We start from the raw sequence: 18,982 nt of genomic DNA, 5'->3' as shown, positions 1-18,982 counted from the left end.
ATCCATCCATCTCAGTCATTGGTCCTGCTCCGCGCGTCTTGTGGAATGTATTTACTAGGGCATTAACATAAGTTAACTTTTTTAGCTTAATAAATGAATTGAGGCTTTATTTGTTTACTTTTCATTGACAACCTTTTTAGGTCTGGTATTTGCATTGCATGGTTTCTTTGCTACATAATAGATGCAAGGCTGCATGGCTTCCCCCAGCCAGCTGCATGGTTGCAGGGCTTTGTGGCTGCAGACACTAACCGTAACTAATGCTTTGACGATTGATGACCCTGCAAGTTTAGATCGAGGATAATTTATTACGCATTGTGTTGGGTAATGAAACATAGTAAGATTTGCTATCAAAGAATTTTGTATCTCCCCTTGGCAGCAATTCAATATGGGCGAGTGAATGTTACCATAGCCCAGTGAGAATGTGTAGAAGTCTCCTCATAGGTATTTATTAAATGTAAATATATAGTTATCTCACACAAAATAAATACTACTACTATCGGTAGACTCCCTAGTACAACAACTCCCTAGTAAGCAATAAGTACTCCAGGATTCCCTATTTAAGCCCTGGCCCCTCCTGGAAATAATGGACAGGATGAGGCTAGCCAGCTAGCCATGCAAAATATGCATATATACCACGGTTAAAATTAAAATTATAAGCAAAAAAAGTAAAGTTACATTGAGAAAAATAAAAGGTTGTTTCTCACAATCACATTTTGATGATTTAAGAACAAAATATGATGGTCTTTAAGCTCTATACGGTCCCAGTTTAAAGAATTTAGAACACAATTTGTCATATTTAATCTCCAAACCATTGGGTTTTGATGATTTTAGAACAAAATTTAGCATTGTTCTTTAAAAAAAGCTTTAAAACTTAAAAAAAGCATCTTATTCCAGTTATACTATGTTATTAAATTATATAGTAATTTAAGATTTTTTAAGTAAAATTCAAAATAAAAAAGCAAATATATAATAGAGTCACATTTTTCATGTCTACAACATGCTTTCTCATTGAAAGATGCCATTTTATGTTATTTTTTGGATTAAAGACAGTTTACGTTACCTCCCGGATAGCGAAAAAAGGATCCTTAAACATTTTGCCACAAAAACTTTGTAGAAAAAAATAAGAGTAAATTATTTTTAAAATATTACCACTTATCTGTTCAGTCATCGTCATTGAATAATATAAATATTATCATGTCATGAACAAGCGAGTTTATTCTAGGCTACGTTTCGACAGCTACAGCTGTCATCGACGGGCAATGATCGTAATCATCTTTGGCTATTTATTATTTGAATAGATAATTAGAGGATCGAAATTAACCAATCAGATCACAGCAATTAAAGTAATTAACTTTTTCACGGACCCAGATGGAAGCAATAAATTGATTAAAATCTTAAAATCTAAAAAGAGTATATTATTACAACTAAGTTTAATTTTGTGAATAATTATAAAATGCCTAGTAGCACTATAGAAGTAGTGGTTGTGGTAGCATTATTTTGCAACATGTAAGAAACAAAAAGAAGAAAGAAACATCCCCACAATTTTCTTCCTGATGTCAAAGCCGCTAGTGCTCGGGCTCAATGTCAAAAAGGCAAGAACCATGGGGACGTAACATAGGCCATATAAAGTTCTTCTAATATCAACGATGAAACGTGTATTTGTTGTTTCTTCTGTCCTTTTTTTATATTTTTCTTTTCTTTTTGCTTGTTTATTTTGTGTCATCCTTCCCATAGGCACCTTGGACAAAGTTGTGTGAATCCAGGTGCTAGGTTGAGAGCCTGGCCCATCCTACAACTTTGACCAGTGGGTGTTTAAGCTTGCGTGTCTGTCCTTTATCAATGCTGCCGATAGTCTAGTGATAAAGAAAGTTCTCTACTGACTTTCTGAATAAAAAACGCTTGATTTGTCATCTTTAATTGGTGTTATATAGAATTAGTATCAGAATACCTCAAGCATCTAGGACCATAAAATTTTAAAAGTTTTTCCTGGCCTTAATACTGAATTTCTAGCTAACACGCGGTGAATATTTCTTTTTTTTAAAGGACAGATAATAAAAATATATGAATTTTTGTGTGCAATGAATCACACACCTAAACAAATCCAGGAATGTGTTAAAACTTGCATATTTGTTCCCAAGCTCCAAAGAAATGATACATATATAACATATAACTTTTGTTTTTTCATTTTTAGAAAATATAGCGTTTAAATATGTCAACAAGAAGAGCATTACATTTTGTTTTAAAAATTGGTAACAGAAAAAAGAATATAGACTTCTTTAAGAATATATTGGGCATGAGAGTAAGTTTATTTTGTTTGAATATAATAAACAATAGAATATAGAATCAATAATATCAATAACTGACATCATATTTGAAATGGCTATAACTAGAGACCACCAAACAAAACAAAAATTATAGAAAACCACAAAAAATATATTGGTTAATTATTTTAACAGTAGTGTCGAAAGCACCCTGCTTACTGACGAAAACTGGCCTTCTATGTATGCTTATTTAAGAAATAAATCTTATCAAATAAAAACTCATCAGGAATGTTGAAGCAATTGTTTTGTTAAAACTAGGTGACCTAGGAAATCTGATCATTTTTAAGAGAAATATCTTTAAAGTTGGTAAGAAATGGAGAAATTAGTTCGATGTGCTTGATTCCTTTTTTTCTGACTGCAACTATGGTACATATTGCCTGGAACATGACATAACGTTGTATTAACTTGCATTCTACAAATCTTGAAATGTAAATAATTCTGAAAGCATATTTGTTTATTTATGACATGCATTATGCTTTTTTGTTCTTACGTTTTTGTTCTCGTTGTACCTGGGAACCAGTATACAATGACTTACAAAGTTAAAATTACATTCATGAAATATATAAACTTTATACAACGTAAAATACAAAATACATCTTATTTAATTACATGGTACATACTATTGCTAACATAAACTGTGATCACTTAAGGTGTTGCGTCATGAAGAATTTGAAAAGGGATGCGAAGCAGCGTGTAATGGGTATGCTTTTTATAGATTTTGCTTTTTTTGTATTATGTGCTGCAAACTTATCTGTATGAAGTGTTTTATTTTGTTTATATGTATTATTACATTACCTGGATGCATATAGCATTGATTGCTTGCCCACCACGAATGCCTCTTTCCGGTCAGTAGATGGTTTCAAATGTGCTGACCACACTACATTTAAAATGCACCAGAGTGGAGATTCAACCCTGATTGGATGTTAACAGAGCTACTGTTACACCATCTTACTTATATATACTATTTTTATTTTAATCTTTACTTCAGTTACAAAATCATCTTTTTTAATGGGACTTAATATCCCGTACTTATTAAACAGAGTATATATAAAAAGGTTTGTCTTCAATTTGTGATTTTAGACCTTATGATGGCAAATGGAGCAAAACTATGATAGGGTATGGTGATGAGAAAGATCACTTTGTTATCGAGTTAACTTACAATTATGGAATCAAACATTACGCAGTGGGCAATGATTTTTTGGTAGGTCTTATTTATTCTTTTTTTCTCCATACAATTAAGCTTAAGTATTATTTTTTTTCACCATTTTTGAGGCTCTGTATTTAGGTTTGTGGAATTGTAAACAATCATTTTTTAGTGAAGAAAAAGTGTTTAGTTTTGGCTGTTATTTGGAAGGTGCTAAACTTTCTCCCTTTTACGGACTTCTGTTTGAAAATAGTGGGATGTCAGTTTTCCTGTTTTTTATTAAGAAAATTAGATGTATATAATGGATAGAAATCATTTTTAATGAGTTTTATTACTATTGGCTGTGTACTTGATGGTTTTTTTTATGTTTTTTAGAGAGTGAAGTTCATAGTCAGCTGAATTTTAATTATAGCCCTTTTCAATCAGATCATTTTCTTACTAAACCTGCAATCAGAGGATCCATTTTAGTGATAATACTTGTATTTCAGGGTTTAAGTATCAATTTGGATGACATCAAATCACGAATATCGGAAAGTAATTATCCTTACGTAAAACAAGATGATGGAGCCATTGAGCTGTTATCACCTGATGGATACAAATTTAGGGTGCACCCAATCAACAGCACTGGTGGTATGTGTTTTACTTAACATTACTCTGATGCTTGAAATCTGTTTTCCGAGTCTTTTTAGGTGTCGTCAATTATGTTATGTGAGTCTGTTGGGTCCTATGAAAATAAGCTCTGAGAGTCTAATTCTTTTCACTTTGCACATACAATGTTTAAAGTTCCAGACAATGCTTAAATGTACCATGACTTCTGATTCCAATATAAGAAATATAAAACTTAGTAAAAGTAATTTTTGCAGAAATATTTGTTTGATGTAAGCAATGTTTAAATTTATTTGTAAATGCAGGTTTGTTTTAGCTGGCCCTTACTTTGAAACAAAAACAGAAAAGTAAAGCTTAAAATAATTGACACATTTTTCATTTAAGCTTTAAAAAGCTGTGTGCATCAGCGTAACAGACAACTTAACTAACCTCTAGAAAAAAAATGCTTTTTTTCCTTCGTTATGTTTCAGCATTGTTTTTGTGCTAGCAAATTTAAACTTACCCCACAAGTCTGAATTTGCATAAGGCGAGTTTTAACACAAGTCGGAATTGTGTTGGGTTTCAAGCCAGGATTTCTAAGTCCCTAAGTTACTGAATGTTTTTTTACAAATAGCATACTTGTGGGTTTTTATGTGCTTTTTTATGCTTTCCATGATTGAACAGATGATTCTAAGGAAAGAAGTTTTTTGGTGGTGACATTTTTATGTTACTGCATTGTTTCGATGCGTAAAGTCTTTGTTTATTTGTCATCTATTTTTATTTTTAATTTAAGTGGTGAAATTTTGTGTACAAAAGTTGAGAAATGAAGAGAATCGATTTTTTTTCAATTAATATTTGAGAAGATAAATATTTGCAATTTAATTGTAGCTAGAGTTCTAAATGATATGAAAAGCACTAAAAAACGTCCACTGAAATTCCTAAATCACAAAAGTAACAGATTTTTGCTTCTTTATAGATGCATAAATACTTGAATTCTTTACAAAAGTTACTAATAATTTCATCATAGACCCTGTATCAATGGTGTCTCTTGGAGTATCAAATCTTCAAACATCGAAAGGTGATGTCTTATCTTAACAGTTATTAGTTTTATATTGTGCGCTCTTTGTTGTTTTTCTCTTTTGTCTGGCAGCCTTTCTTATTAACAGAAATCTCTGAGTATTTCAGTAAATACCAATTATTTTGGTAGAGTAATAAAAAGGGCGAAAATACCAAGAATAGGAAATGGCTAAATGTAGAAAAAAAGCTGTTTTGATAAATTATCCTTTGGATAAAACGTCTTGTCAAATTGATCAATAACGTATAAAATGGCTAAATATAGCAGCAGGTGTGATGTCATAATTTTTAGGCAGTAAGAATGACAAAAAATCGCCAGTTTGGAACACGTAAGTATTGAAAGGGTGTTCTTTTGTAAAATCTTTTAGAATTTTCCCAGTGGAACCAGCTTTTTTAAAAACATTATCCCTCCTTCCGGAGTAACCCTTCTGAGTTTGAGGTGCTGATCTCACAGTAAGAATAATAGAGTAAATATGATCAACAAATGTCTCTTTAGAATACTGGAATAATTTACTAGGCATGAATTTGCTAAGCGAATCATCAGATATGATCACAATGGATTATGGGAACGATCAGGTATGCATTTCTTCTTTTAATGTTTGTAAATTATTGACTAATCTCATCTATGTAGCAGTATCTTATTTTTGTTCAGTGCAAGCTAAGACTGGTGCAATCGAGTGAAAAAATCGATCACGCGGAAGCATTTGGTCGTATCGCTTTTGCTTGTCCTGGTAAAGAGCTAAAACCGCTCGAAAAGAAGATGAATGAAAACTTGAAAACAATTCTAACACCATACATCAGTTTAGACACACCTGGTAAAGCCACCGTAGAAGTTGTTATTCTCGCTGACCCAGTAAGTTAGTTCGGTATTTATAAATTATAATGTTGAGGTAACGAAGATAAGAAATTGAGGTTTAAACAAGGTTTTAAGTGAAGAAAAGTATTGTACAGAACGAGTCCAAAGCCGATTAATTACCAGTTCTGCTGTCGTTCACCAAAACAGTTAAGTTATTCCCACGCTTATAAGCAACCTCACTTTTACGGTCAGGGTTAACATTGTTAGGTGTAGAGAGCAAGTTGCTCAGCTCAGACAGTGTTCAGGAGACAGATATGAGGTCTAATGTTTGCTAACTAATTTGCCTAATTTTTGGCTCGCTCTGAGGCCTGAACATTTTGGATCAAATTTCTGAACAGGGTTGCTTATAAAAAAAATTTTTAACTGTTGACTACTTCATGTGCCGATATAAATAATTTGATGTTGATGAATTATTTATTTTATTCTTGAATTCAGGGTTGCCAAGCCTCTTTAAAGCTCCTTTCCCTCGCTTTAAAAATTTCCCTCAATACTTCTTTATTTTAAAAAACCTCCCTCTAAAACATATTTCTCTAAAGTATATTTCTAAATCTAATTTATTTTTTTTGATCAAGAACAGAACTTTCTTTTTCTTGCGAGTACCTCAAAAATCTTCTCATTTTTTATTTTTAATTTTAATATCTTTTTGATTAGTCCTTATAGGGTACATTACACGTAGTAAAATTTCCAATAGCAAATAGCAATAATTGGGTAAATTTTGTAGATTTCAAATACAAAACATAACAAACATCGTTTCTTCTCCTCAATACTCCTAATTCTTTAATTTTGGCTTTAAAAAACTTAGAGGAAGCTCTATCTTTTTCCTTCTTGTATCTTGTAGCATACTAAAATCAAAATCCGCGCATGCGCGTAACTTCATTTGTTTTGAATCCTTAGATCAGTTTTAACTATCTGAAATTTCAGGATGGACATGAAATTTGTTTTGTCGGCGAAGAAGGATTTTCTGCACTATCCAAAGTTGATCCAAAGGGTGACGATCTATTGACAAAGGTAAGTCGTCCTTCTATATAAATTTTGCAATATGGTGTTATCAAGAAAAAAATAAAGTATCAATGTTTTAAATTTTGCCTAATTTAGTTTCGCATAATTTAAGACTGACATCCACAGCTTAAAATTTTTAAAAAAGCTGTGATGTACGACTACAGCACTTACTTGCTCAGAAAAGTTGTAAATGCCCTTTTGGCTCTCTGAGCCAAAATGGTAGCCGCCAGTAGCGACAGGCGAATTCTCATTGACTGTTTCACAGGCTAACGAGTAGTCTTTACGAGTGATATGAAATTTCTATATGCTAGCTGTTAGTTCAAATCAAGCAGTTTAGAACTATTTTTCTACAGGAACTCTGTATTCGTTCTTTAAGTGGTTTTCTTTGCGACGTAACACTACTTTGTATAGGGTAGAACACCATAGTCCGCATGTTGTTGTTATCATGTCTTAACGCGTATTATTTAGAATGTTATTTTGTTTATTAGGCCATAGAAGCCGATAGAAGTGACGAATGGTTCGAAAAAAGAAAGCAAAGAGAGGAACGGATGAAATGATTGGGAAAGAAATACTTGATAATTTGTAAATTTAAAATTTTATAACGAATATAAAAATGATAATTATAATAAAATGGAAAAATATATTCTTGCTCATAAAAGCTGTTTTTGTCTTGCTTTTATAAGCTTAAAGTTCCTAGGACGTTTTGTTTCTTTTCTGAAGTAAGGACGGCGATATTTCGGGCATTAGGCTCTTAAAATGAGGTCGTCTTAGATCTTGAATAAACAAAGCAATACACCTTTCCCGAATTTCATAAATTATAATAATTATGACGTCATCCAAATTTTTTTAATGGTTCTGTGCTCTTCAAATAAGAATACTCAGATAGAATGTTAAATTATCACTATGAAATTGAAGTTTTCAGAGCAATATAATATTCTGGTTGGATTTTATTTAGATTTAAAGAAAATAATTATTTTGAAAATGAGGTTATTGTTAGGAAACTCGGCTATATGAAGGGTTTGACCGTAACTTTCAGCTCGGAATTGAGGCACTTAGCGAATAAAATTATTTACGAAATTAGGCAAATTGTTCTACCCCTTGCTAAGGAACTTAGGGATATGAGCCATTTTTAGTATTAACTTCTTTAATTGAGTTTTGCATAATTAGGGAATTTGGAAAAGGTCTATTGTAATTTTGCAATTGAATAAAGTTTAAGGTTGCACACTATGCACATGTATGTTTAACGATTTATTGATTTATTGATTGCATGAACTTGACGGCTAACAACTCATCTTCAAAAACACCGAAATGTCCAACCCTGAAAACAGGTTTCTTACTTTTTAAAGAAGGTGAGAGGTTTGTAGGGAAAATGCAAGCTATCAGATTTTTTTGGAATGGGCCTGCTGATCTAGTGGCAGCTTCGATATCCTGTAGCGCATTGAGTTTTTTGTTAATGCTCATTTGAAAATACCTTTATTTCTGTTTAATAAAATACTTACCTCTAATAAAATTATTAATCTTTTAACATCAGCAAAAATATATTCCGCAATTGCACGTTAGGACAACTGATACGCAAAAGCAAGTTTCTCAAAAACCCATAGGTAAGGTCTTCCCTTTTTTCCAACCGTTTTCTTATCACGTGCGTGGGGCCGTGGTCTTTATTTTCAAAGTAATGATCATACTTCAAGACAAAAAAAACAACAACAACAATCACATGATAGAGCAAAGATGGCGGTAAGTTTTTTGTGGCCAGTACACATTTCTTTTCTAGTTCCTGGTTTATTTGTAAACAGTTAGCATTTGTAAGCCTTCTTAGCATTCTTATGATCTTCTTTTCACAATGACCCACCACTTATCTACTTATCTATACACAAAAATTTTCGTACAAAAAAGAGCATTTATTCATACACAAATTAGAACTGGCCAAAATGCAAGAAAGGACAGCAAAAAGAATAAAAGCTGGTGTTATCCAGTACAAATTAATTAAATATTGTTATTATTAATGGAAATCAGTAACTCAGTAACAAGGGACAATAAAATAATTTAAAACCAGAAAACAATACTAAGCAACGAAAATATGAGACCTAGCTAGCCAATCTTGGAATCAAAGAAAACGAGTGAATGTTACCATAGCCTGGGGTTAACCCAAGCCATGTGAGGGAAAGTGGGAAGATGGCACACTTTGTGGGCCGTTGTATGTTGCTGAGAGTTGTCTAGTAGAGTGCGGGTCCTAATTGGGTCTGCATAGCTTAAAGTGAGCATTAAATGCTCTAGGCCATGATCTAAATGATCTAAGCCATGGCCCCTCCTGGAAATAATAGACAGGGTATATCACTCAATATTAGTAAGGCTAGCCAGTGACGTATCCAGAGTTTTTTTGGGACTATCATTTTCTTATACCCAACTTTTGCTTAGGTTAGTCATTCCGTAAGGCACCACCATTGTTTTTTCTGAAGGAAAAATTTTGGGTTTTAAGGTCCCTAGATTGCCGGAAAATGGCTATGTGACACTCAAAACAGCAAAATTTTGTATAATTATTACTTGACTTTTATTACATAATTTTTTATATTTTTCATTTTTAGTCTTTGTTGCTGATAAATACCTGTTACACCTGTAAAAAATTACACAGTGGTGTCCACGATAGACAACTTCTATTGTAAAACAACAAAGACCGCATTAGCATACATCTATCTATATATCTATCTTTAACCTTAAAGATCAGTGCGACTACAAACCAGAAGCTGTAATAAGCAAATTTAGTGCCAATAGCCTAGTTAGGAGATAAATTTCGCCTAATTTGTCTATCATAGCCTCTTTAGGAGGAATAGTCTAATTTGCAGTTGTCCCTAACTGCCATAGGTACAATTTCGCCAGGAAGAAATAAATTTTGTTCATGCCACAGTGAAGCGTTAACACTCACTTTTATTGATTTACGGCTCTTTTATGAATTCATCTGTACTAAGATACAAGGTTTGGATAAGAGAAACAAACTTCCATGAATGGCTGCACCATATCTTTCTCAGCCTTCTGTTTCGCTGCTCTTTTTTTACCTGGGGACTGTGGCACAAATTCACCAGACTTTTTATAGATCTTGTAAACCCAAATTTTTTACCAAGGCACATCACAAGAAACTTAAAGAAGAAGTATTAAGCTGAGTTACATAGATTATCCAGAATATCTTTTTTCTTTTTCACAGTTAAAAAACCTAGCTGGCAAAATTGTACCATTCCGGGTTCCATTTTTCCAAGCTATTTGTGATACGCAGGCGGTTGGGATTTAACTTTATTGTTAATTGTTGGTGTCCGGCTATGTTTAATCTCCAAAATAACCCACAACAAGGTGGTGCAACGCAAAGCGCAAGATATATATATACTATTTTTTTTTTGTAAAAAAGTCGCGAAATTGTATATACCATTTTATGCTAGCTAGCAAACTTGACCATTGATTTTGCATTGTTTAGTGACAGCAAGACATGTCAATCTTGCTTTAAACACTTGCTACATACTATGTTTAGTATATACTGTGTAATAAGTGTTCCACTTGGTACAGCATGATATACTATTGTTTTTCATGAAGAAATGGTGTTGGACTTCATAGTTTTGACAATAAGCTACCCTAAAAACAATTTGCAAAAACGCAGGAAAAAAAGGCAGGTGTTTGTATAGGATCGAGCAAATTAAGAATCTGCTGAAATGTCCTAGTTCCTTGATTTCCGTCTCAATTCTGTGATGTATTTTATTCAATGAAAGATCCACAAATTAACAAAGAGTATTTGTGGAGGAGGGCATATGCGGTGAAAAAAAATTCTGAAATGATTACAGAAAAAACAATAGATAAAAATGCCATACCCCTACCACACCAAAAAAATTTTATCATTGACCTACCCCAGCAATGTTTAGGGTGTCTCTTCTGTAAAGTGCACAAATTTTGGTACAGGTGAAATTGGTAATAGGCTTGGGCTAGGCTTAAGACTCAGGATATCATGACATAGCCATCTAGTGAGAGAAAGATGTGCATATTTCACATGGCTAGCCTTACAATATGAAGGAACATACCCTCTCTATTATTTCCAGCATGGGCCATGGCCTCAATGAGAAATCCTAGGGTATTTAATGCTCATTTTGAGCTACGCAGATCCAATTGGTGTCTGCGCTCTACAAGATAACTCCCTGCAACATCCAACGTCCCACATAGTGCGCCATCTCCCCAATTTTCATCACGTGGCTTTGATAAGCCCAGGGCTATGGTAACATTTACTTGCCCATATTGAATCGCTGCCAGAGGGAATCGAACCCTGGTCTTCTGCAAAAAGTGCAAGAGGTATATATAAACACTCATCTGCGGTGCCATAATTTGTAAGTGTTGCCAGTGAACAGAGAAAATTAGCAAGAAAATGAAATCAATTTTAATTTTAACTTACTGCTGTCCAACTGGTAACCCAAACATTAGTTGTTTCCAATAATTAAAATTAGTTTTCTAATCTATACAATAGTCAATCAGTTATCTTAATATTTGAATATTTAGCACTTTGAAACTAGACATTTGTTCAATAATTGAAAAATTTATTGCAGTTGCAAAACCAGAAGAAATTAAGATTGTGAACCTTTTTTATTATCATCATTTAAAGATTTATCTCTTTGTTAAACTGGGAGCAAGGTTTTGTGGAATATATATTCTGTCATCTTTTGTCAAAGTTGATTTCTCTTGGAAAACACAGACATAGAACACCTGTTTTTTATTGTAGTAATTAGGTCTTGGTTATAGTTGGTAGCTATTGGTGTATATTTGATTTGCATCTCTGTATTAGAGAAAAAACAAGTCATATTCCATGTTAAAGAAAATAGAGTGCTTATGCAGTGAATCAAAAGAATTCCAGATTGGAAACAACAGTTTAGAGTAGTCTTTTTAGAAATTTAAACGGAAGTTCATTATTTTGATGTCAAGAAAAGTTGACACTTTGGCCAGACAAACTTATATATTTAATTTATAAAAAACACCATCAAACTTTAATAATTCTAAATTTAAACTACAGTTATTTAAGGCGTATTCACACTGCTAATTTAGGTTCTGTGTTGGTGGATTTAATTATATTATTTATTTTTTAAATGTGAATTTCCTTTCTTGTTTGTTATTATTTCTTTGTTCGAATTTGGTTGGTTTATATAAGTAGATTGCGTTGTGGTTCTTGTATCTTTTCCTAATGTAACCAGTCAAATAAAGTTTACTAAAATACAAAATTTGAAATGACAACATTTCTTTTTTAATAGTCCTACGATGATGATGAGAACTTTGGTAACAGTGGTAGTTACAGTGTGGTTGGTTCTTTTCCAAAAGAATTTGGGTATGTTTACAAATGTATATAACAAAAAGCATTCATCGTCTTCACAAATGCTATTCTTTGCAAGGTGGAATAATAATGTCTTTGTTTTTATATAAGAGCAAAGATTCTATGACTTCTTTTGTAGTTATTCAGAAGATCGAGAAGACCTAAATAGTCATACAGATGAACAAAAACCAAAAATTCTCCTCATGGGATTACGCAGGTGAAAATCTTCATATTATAATTATAACTGTTATTTTATGTTGTGATGTTTAGAAAAAGCTTTTTATAATTTGTAATGCTTTATCTTAGGAGTGGAAAATCATCGATATTAAAAGTTGTTTTTCATAAAATGTCACCAAATGAAACATTGTTTCTTGAAAGCACCAATAAAATTGTCAAAGATGATATCTCAAATAGTTCTTTTGTTCAATTTAGGGTGAGTACATGTATTTTCCATTTAATGGATCTTCACTCATTAAGTAAAGTGCAGGTTTTTTAAATCCAAGGGGCAAACACCAAATCTTTTATTTTCACGCAAATTTGCTGAAAGATGACGAAACTGAATAATTTATTTCTGTTTTTAACATGTGCATCTATTACAAAATGTTGTCAGTCATCCAAGGAATGGAGAATATTTTAACTTTCATTTTAAACTATTCGTTTCACTTTCTTACAAAGTGTAAAGGAAAATTTTCATTTTACAAATTTTTTGACTCAGAACTGATTTGATCAGATCAGAAATTTTCCAGTGCATGAGAGAAGACATTTTTTTGTAAACATGTGACTTGAAAATTTTCTGGTCTTTTCCATTCAAAGTATAAGTTGAATTGAATTCAACTTTTTCAGATGTTTTTAGATGGAAACATATAATCTGAGGAGAATAACCAATTAAGTTCATAAAAAAAATTGATTTTTATTTCAAAGCAATAGTGAAAATTAAAATTAATAAATATTTTTTCTGTTCCAATTCAATCCAAAGCAAAAAACAAGTATGTGAGAGATTGACTTGGTCAATCATGTCCAAAGGACTGGACTTTATCTAAACCCCGCTTCTTGTAGCATTGTCTATTATTTTTCTCTTTAGATATGGGACTTTCCTGGACAAATAGATTTTTTCGGTCATGATTTTGACTCGGATCAAATTTTCAGTGGTTGTGGATCACTTGTGTTTGTGATTGATGCACAGGTACATTTAACGGTTTTGTTTTTAAAACTCTGTTCATGTTTCATATTTTAATTTGTTAGGCTCAGTTTAGCGGGCAGTACATTTGGTTAGTTACCAAATACAGGAAACTTAGCACCAACAATTGTATGTAAATATTGTGACTTATGCCACAACATTAATGTTAGGATAAACAGGATAAACTTTGGATTTCAATTTGGCACTTGGCAATCGCCAAATAAATTTTTAAAGTGTTAGCAATAACAAGAGATCCACTTTGATTATTATAGTGTCATAGGGTAATTTTTTTTATTACTACAATTATTTGCACAAAACAAAGATCACCCTAATACAAGTTTTTTACTATCAACAACCAACAAAGAATACAAAAGCATTACTGTCTCAATGCCCAAATGATTATCTTAAACAAGATCAACATGTGAAGGAAGACAACATGATCAGCTAATGAATGTTGAAACCTGTTAGTTAGTGCTTTTGACTATTGTCTCCGGCATTCTTTCTGCCAAAGAACTACCGAAGTAAATTATTACTGAAATTGAACGGCTGCTTTTCCTATAAGTGATGCCACATAGCAAAACATATCCTCCAACATTTTTACTAATGAGACAAGATTTCTGTTCCCAAAATTAAGAAAAAAAAGTGATTGTAATTTATATTATTTTTTAGGATGACTACATGGACGCACTCACTAAACTTCATCAAACGGTTACACGAGCATACAAAGTAAAAACCTTTAGTAATTCGTTTTTGTACCTTTTCTGTTTGTTTGTTTTGCTTTATTTTAAATGTTGATTTGTTTAGGTAAATCCTAATATAAAATTTGAAGTGTTTATTCACAAAGTGGATGGGTTGACAGATGATCACAAAATAGGTATGTGATTCAATGCTGGTAGATTCCAGTTGTGATATTTTGACTATGATTAAGCCAGTGAATAGGATACCCAACTTTTACACAATTTTCAATGATCTTAAATGACTCTGATTAAAAATACTTACAGATTAAGTTTAGAATAAAACATCAAATCATAACTGTTTTATCCTCGTGCAACTTTGACGAGTCAAAATAATAGTGAAGACCACATGTCCTTTGTGTGCAGAGACTTGCTAGAAGGAATTGTTTGAAAGGTCAAGTTTTCTGAAAGGTCAGAAGAAAAGAAATACTAGATGGCGTTTGTTTTCAACATGTGTGTGGTTTCTGCGTAACATCATCGTTTTTACAATCAGCAAAAAAATGAAATTTCAAATTTCTGTGTTTCCTTTATTTCTTTAAATAGAGCATTAAAAATACTTCAAAAGATATATAAGAACTATATATTAAAACTCAACTGGGGTAAATCGTATATAGAAATCAATCAACTTTCCTGAAAGTACGACTTTAAAAGCATTAATTAAGACTACAAAATACATTTTACTTTGATTTCTTAATAAATATATATGCCTTTTACTATGACCCCACAACCCCCACCTTAATTTTAATGGGTCAAAGTAAGCATTCACGTTTAACATATTTATTACCTAGAAACACAGCGTGATATCCATCAAAGAGCAACAGGCGAATTGGAAGATGCGGGCTTAGAGAACCTACAACTGAGGTAAAGTTTTTTATAAGTCACATTCTTATGAAGAACACTATTAAAATTGAAACCATAACTTTACTGTTATGGTGTTTACTGGGTGTTTTTATTGTATCATCAGCCTATTAAGATTGTTTTTTCTCTTTTTTAGTTTTTATCTGACAAGTATTTATGATCATTCAGTATTTGAGGTATATCCTGTGTATTTTTATTTTTATATATTTTCAAAATTACCTTCATGTCGCCCGATCCCAAAATGCTTTCTCATCACCCCAAACCCCAAAGACCACCAAAAACGTTAACAAAATTCTAGTAAAAGAGGGAACAACGAAATATTGAGATTTATCATGTTTTAAGTTTATCAATAAATTATGTTCATGTCATACGTACCTTAAGCTAAGCTTGAATTAAACCCTTATGAATATTTCCTTCAAAGTTTTCTGTGAATGCTTATGTGTTTCGCACCGTATTTTATTGCTGTTAAAACGTACTGCGGTTATTCCTTTAAACCTCCCATTTAGCGAATTACTGTCGTAAGCAAAAAGTAACCTTGGAAGAAAGTTTCTTCTGAACTTTAACGTGGTGTGTATTGTTGAAGATGAAAAAACAGTTATTTCATGCATTTTTTACACAGACGATGCTGTGTAAAAGCGTCACCATCTATAATTTATGCTCTTCTAATACTAGCTTTATTTTTTCAGGCTTTCAGCAAAGTTGTACAGAAATTAATCGTCCAATTACCAACTCTGGAAAACTTATTAAATATTTTGATTCAGGTATCTGCATACATTAAACATTCCCTACTCATCATAGTACTGTGTTGTTTTATAGCAGCAATGTTTGCAATTCAACGAACAGGAAACAATTTAGTTGTTCCACCGCATTAGGAATTTCTTAATTCTTCTAAAAATTCGTCTGGTGTTCGTTGTATAGCTTTTTTTCACTTCTATTTTCAGCATTCTGGAATTGAAAAAGCCTTCTTGTTTGATGTTGTCTCCAAAATATACATTGCAACGGATAGGTAAGTACTTCACTTGTATGTGAAGATGATTTACATAATCCCACGAAAAGGGTGACTTAAAAATCTTCATACACATTGGCTTGCAGTTTTTTAAAGAGTAATACAAAAATGACTGCAAATTGAATTTGCGAATCCAGCGTATCATGCGGATATGGAGTAGTGTTAGCGCATTCGGCTTGTAATCATAAGGTTTCAGGTTCGAGCCCTCACTCCTGCAGTGTTGTCAAATCATTTGGTGCCATCTACTGACCGCTACTGACTTGTATGGTAGGCAAGCAAGTTACAGCAATGCTGTAACTCTGGCGGCAATGTAACATAGTTACAGTCGGAAGGGAGGAAGAGTCTGCCATTAGAATGGAATCCGCAAGGGCCTAAAAACTTCCCGTTACTTACTAACTTACTATGAATGACTTTACAGTAACTTTCTCTGTCTTACATTATAGTGCACCAGTTGATATGCAGTCATATGAACTGTGTTGTGATATGATAGATGTTGTAATTGATATATCATGTATATATGGGTAAGTTGTATGCTTAACAATGGCTGTAGAATAAATCAGAAGGTCAAGAACACAGACCTCGTGTTTTGTATTTTGCAATACAATATCAAAAGCGGTCGGTGTTCGTTTAGTAAAAAATATATATTCAACAAGATACCGACGCAGTAAAACCATGTTATTTGAGTTTTATCGCAAATATATATACCAGATAATCAAGTCCACTATATTCAATTTCTACACAGCCTAACAATTTTGTGATTGTAATGGGTCGTAGTAGAGCTGCTTTGTTTCATTAATTTTAGGGGGGGGGGGCTAATATGGTTAAAAACGCAATGTTACCTACGCGAGGATTTGTATGTATTGAATCTCTCTTTCAGAATGCGAGACAACGGCGACGCCAATGCTTACGACACAGAATCAGCGTCTGTTATACGTTTAAATAATTCAACCGTGTGCTATCTTCGAGAAGTTAATAGGTAACTTTGTCTGTCTGTCTGTGCTCGTGTCTGTCTGCATGCGTACGTGTCTGCTTGCGTACGAGTGCCTGCAAGTCTGTGTGTCTGTCAAGGCTTATTGTTATATAATTCTTTCGATTAGATATTTAGCATTGGTTTGCATCCTGAGAGAAGAAAACTTTTGCAAACATGGTATGTTATATAATTCTATTTTAAAAACCACCGCTCATTGATGAAAATGTTTGTATGTTCACTCGGGAGACACGTTGTAGTGCTAACAGCCAGATAAATCTTCTTGTACGAAGGTCAACGAAAACTTTGGAGAAGTCAAAAATTAAAATTTACAGAATATGTCGAAACCCAGATATTTCTTTTCGTCTATCTAGAGATATCCTCTCTATTTTCGCACCAAATAAGCTTCCATATTGAATTTTCATTTTTTTGTTGTGTGTTTTCTTAGGTTTAATCGATTATAATTTTCACTGTTTCCGACAAGCTATACAAGAAGTAAGTATGCTTATGTTAATTTTAACAAATAAGATTCCCGTGATTTTTGAAGGTGGCGTAAAAAATCTACCTTCGTGTTTGTTATTGTTGACCAAAACATATCACAAAGATGGCGGTTTATTACTCTCTCGCTTGCAAGGATAGCATTTCTTTCCAACTTCGAACTATATAACTAACTACGTCCGAAAGGGTGATTTCTACGTCATCAACGAGCTTTTTTTACGCAATTTTTTTCTTTTTTTTGGCAGGGGGGGGGGGAAACTGCCTTTGGGGAATTTGAACCCACGACCTCTGGGTTCTAGTAAGGGCTGCTATGTTGTGATAAAAAGCTTCGTGTGATGTTTAGCTCACAAGTATATAAGCAAAAAAAAAATGGGTGCCAAAAATTTTTTCAGCACTAAAAGAGCACAAATGACCAAGTTATAGTCATTTTTAAGCTGGGTCAGTATAAATTAACGGTCTATATTTTATTCAAACTTTAAATGTTAATATCTTACGAACGATAAATTTTCAGCATATGTTTTTTACATTTTTATTAACCCCCTTGATCTCCTCTTTCCAACCATATATAATATAATATATAATTTTGAAATTGTTTTTTTGGCTGACCGTAAAAGTAATGACGTCGCCTAATTTGGTGACCTAAAGAACAACTTCAGATCACAAAATCGCTTTTAACACGCATGTGCACACGAAGGTCCAAGCAGCCCTCACTATTCACTGTGTGACGCCTTAGCCAACTTAGCCATTACACCTTGAAGAACATCGTTTAATTCGACGGTTTTTATATGACCTAATCATTTGTAAAACCGGTTCAACAGCTGGCGAATTATGCCGCTGAACGCAAAATGATTTATTGTTGCAGTGATAATGTGAAATTGACATTGACATGCATCTATTTTTCAGGTGTTCGAAATACGTCAGCAGTCACGTGACGCAGCCTCCTCAAGAAACGGCACTGTAAGGTCTTCTTCACTAAAAGGAGAAGCTGTTGTGGTGTAATGCAGTCCAGCTGTATAAAAAATTATAGTAATTTTTTTTGAAAATATTTTCTTAAAATATAATTATTTGTACAGGCTGGCTATTTCATCCGAAATTTTAGGAACATTTCCAAGAGTTTTAGTAAGAATGAATTTTCAAAAATTTTAGTTGATTACGTGTCGAAAATTTAAAAAAGAGGAACGGTAAGGTGCCATCACAAAATGTAGCCATCTTTCTTGACGTCATAAGTTGCACTTTGTCATATTTTCTAAAATGTATTATATTAACTAAATGAAAAGAATTAAACATAGAAATTGTGTAATTATTTTTCAAGAAATTTCGTCAATTTTGTAACTGCGATTTTCTGTTTCGAGAAAATCCAACGTGGAAATCCAAAAACCTGAAATATTTGTAGCAATGATGGCTGCCGCACTGTAAACAAAATAAAATAACCTTTTC

The 18,982-nt window shown here is 32.8% G+C and overlaps 2 protein-coding genes across 2 annotated transcripts; both read left to right on the top strand.

Moving 5' to 3' along the window:
- The first annotated feature begins 51 nt into the window (after window positions 1-51).
- On the top strand, window positions 52-7,637 carry LOC130647478 (glyoxalase domain-containing protein 4-like). Its single transcript, XM_057453348.1, has 10 exons — window positions 52-441; window positions 2,192-2,299; window positions 2,972-3,021; window positions 3,402-3,522; window positions 3,954-4,095; window positions 5,078-5,128; window positions 5,621-5,700; window positions 5,777-5,977; window positions 6,902-6,988; window positions 7,468-7,637. The coding sequence occupies exons 2-10, from the start codon at window positions 2,210-2,212 to the stop codon at window positions 7,534-7,536; spliced, it is 891 nt and encodes a 296-aa protein (XP_057309331.1). The 5' UTR covers window positions 52-441; window positions 2,192-2,209; the 3' UTR covers window positions 7,537-7,637.
- Window positions 7,638-8,666: 1,029 nt separating this feature from the next.
- Window positions 8,667-18,837, top strand: LOC130647471 (ras-related GTP-binding protein C-like). The gene is made up of 16 exons (XM_057453338.1): window positions 8,667-8,713; window positions 12,247-12,320; window positions 12,445-12,522; window positions 12,612-12,738; window positions 13,387-13,488; window positions 14,152-14,208; window positions 14,287-14,356; window positions 15,005-15,077; window positions 15,211-15,250; window positions 15,761-15,835; window positions 16,016-16,080; window positions 16,524-16,601; window positions 16,958-17,056; window positions 17,178-17,227; window positions 17,496-17,542; window positions 18,449-18,837. The coding sequence occupies exons 1-16, from the start codon at window positions 8,708-8,710 to the stop codon at window positions 18,542-18,544; spliced, it is 1,137 nt and encodes a 378-aa protein (XP_057309321.1). The 5' UTR covers window positions 8,667-8,707; the 3' UTR covers window positions 18,545-18,837.
- The last annotated feature ends 145 nt before the right edge of the window (window positions 18,838-18,982 follow it).

The sequence above is a fragment of the Hydractinia symbiolongicarpus genome, chromosome 6 (assembly GCF_029227915.1).
Source record: "Hydractinia symbiolongicarpus strain clone_291-10 chromosome 6, HSymV2.1, whole genome shotgun sequence".
NCBI classification, from domain to species: Eukaryota; Metazoa; Cnidaria; class Hydrozoa; order Anthoathecata; family Hydractiniidae; genus Hydractinia; species Hydractinia symbiolongicarpus.
This window is presented reverse-complemented; position numbering and strand designations above follow the sequence as displayed.

Coding starts and splice junctions, on each gene's coding strand:
- LOC130647478 (XM_057453348.1), top strand. CDS start 2,210: ATGTCAACAAGAAGAGCATTACATTTTGTTTTAAAAATTGGTAACAGA. Junction 3,523..3,953: donor CAGTGGGCAATGATTTTTTG/GTAGGTCTTATT, acceptor CTTGTATTTCAG/GGTTTAAGTATCAATTTGGA. Junction 4,096..5,077: donor CCCAATCAACAGCACTGGTG/GTATGTGTTTTA, acceptor ATTTCATCATAG/ACCCTGTATCAATGGTGTCT.
- LOC130647471 (XM_057453338.1), top strand. Junction 15,836..16,015: donor TATTAAATATTTTGATTCAG/GTATCTGCATAC, acceptor TTCTATTTTCAG/CATTCTGGAATTGAAAAAGC. Junction 16,081..16,523: donor ATATACATTGCAACGGATAG/GTAAGTACTTCA, acceptor CTTACATTATAG/TGCACCAGTTGATATGCAGT.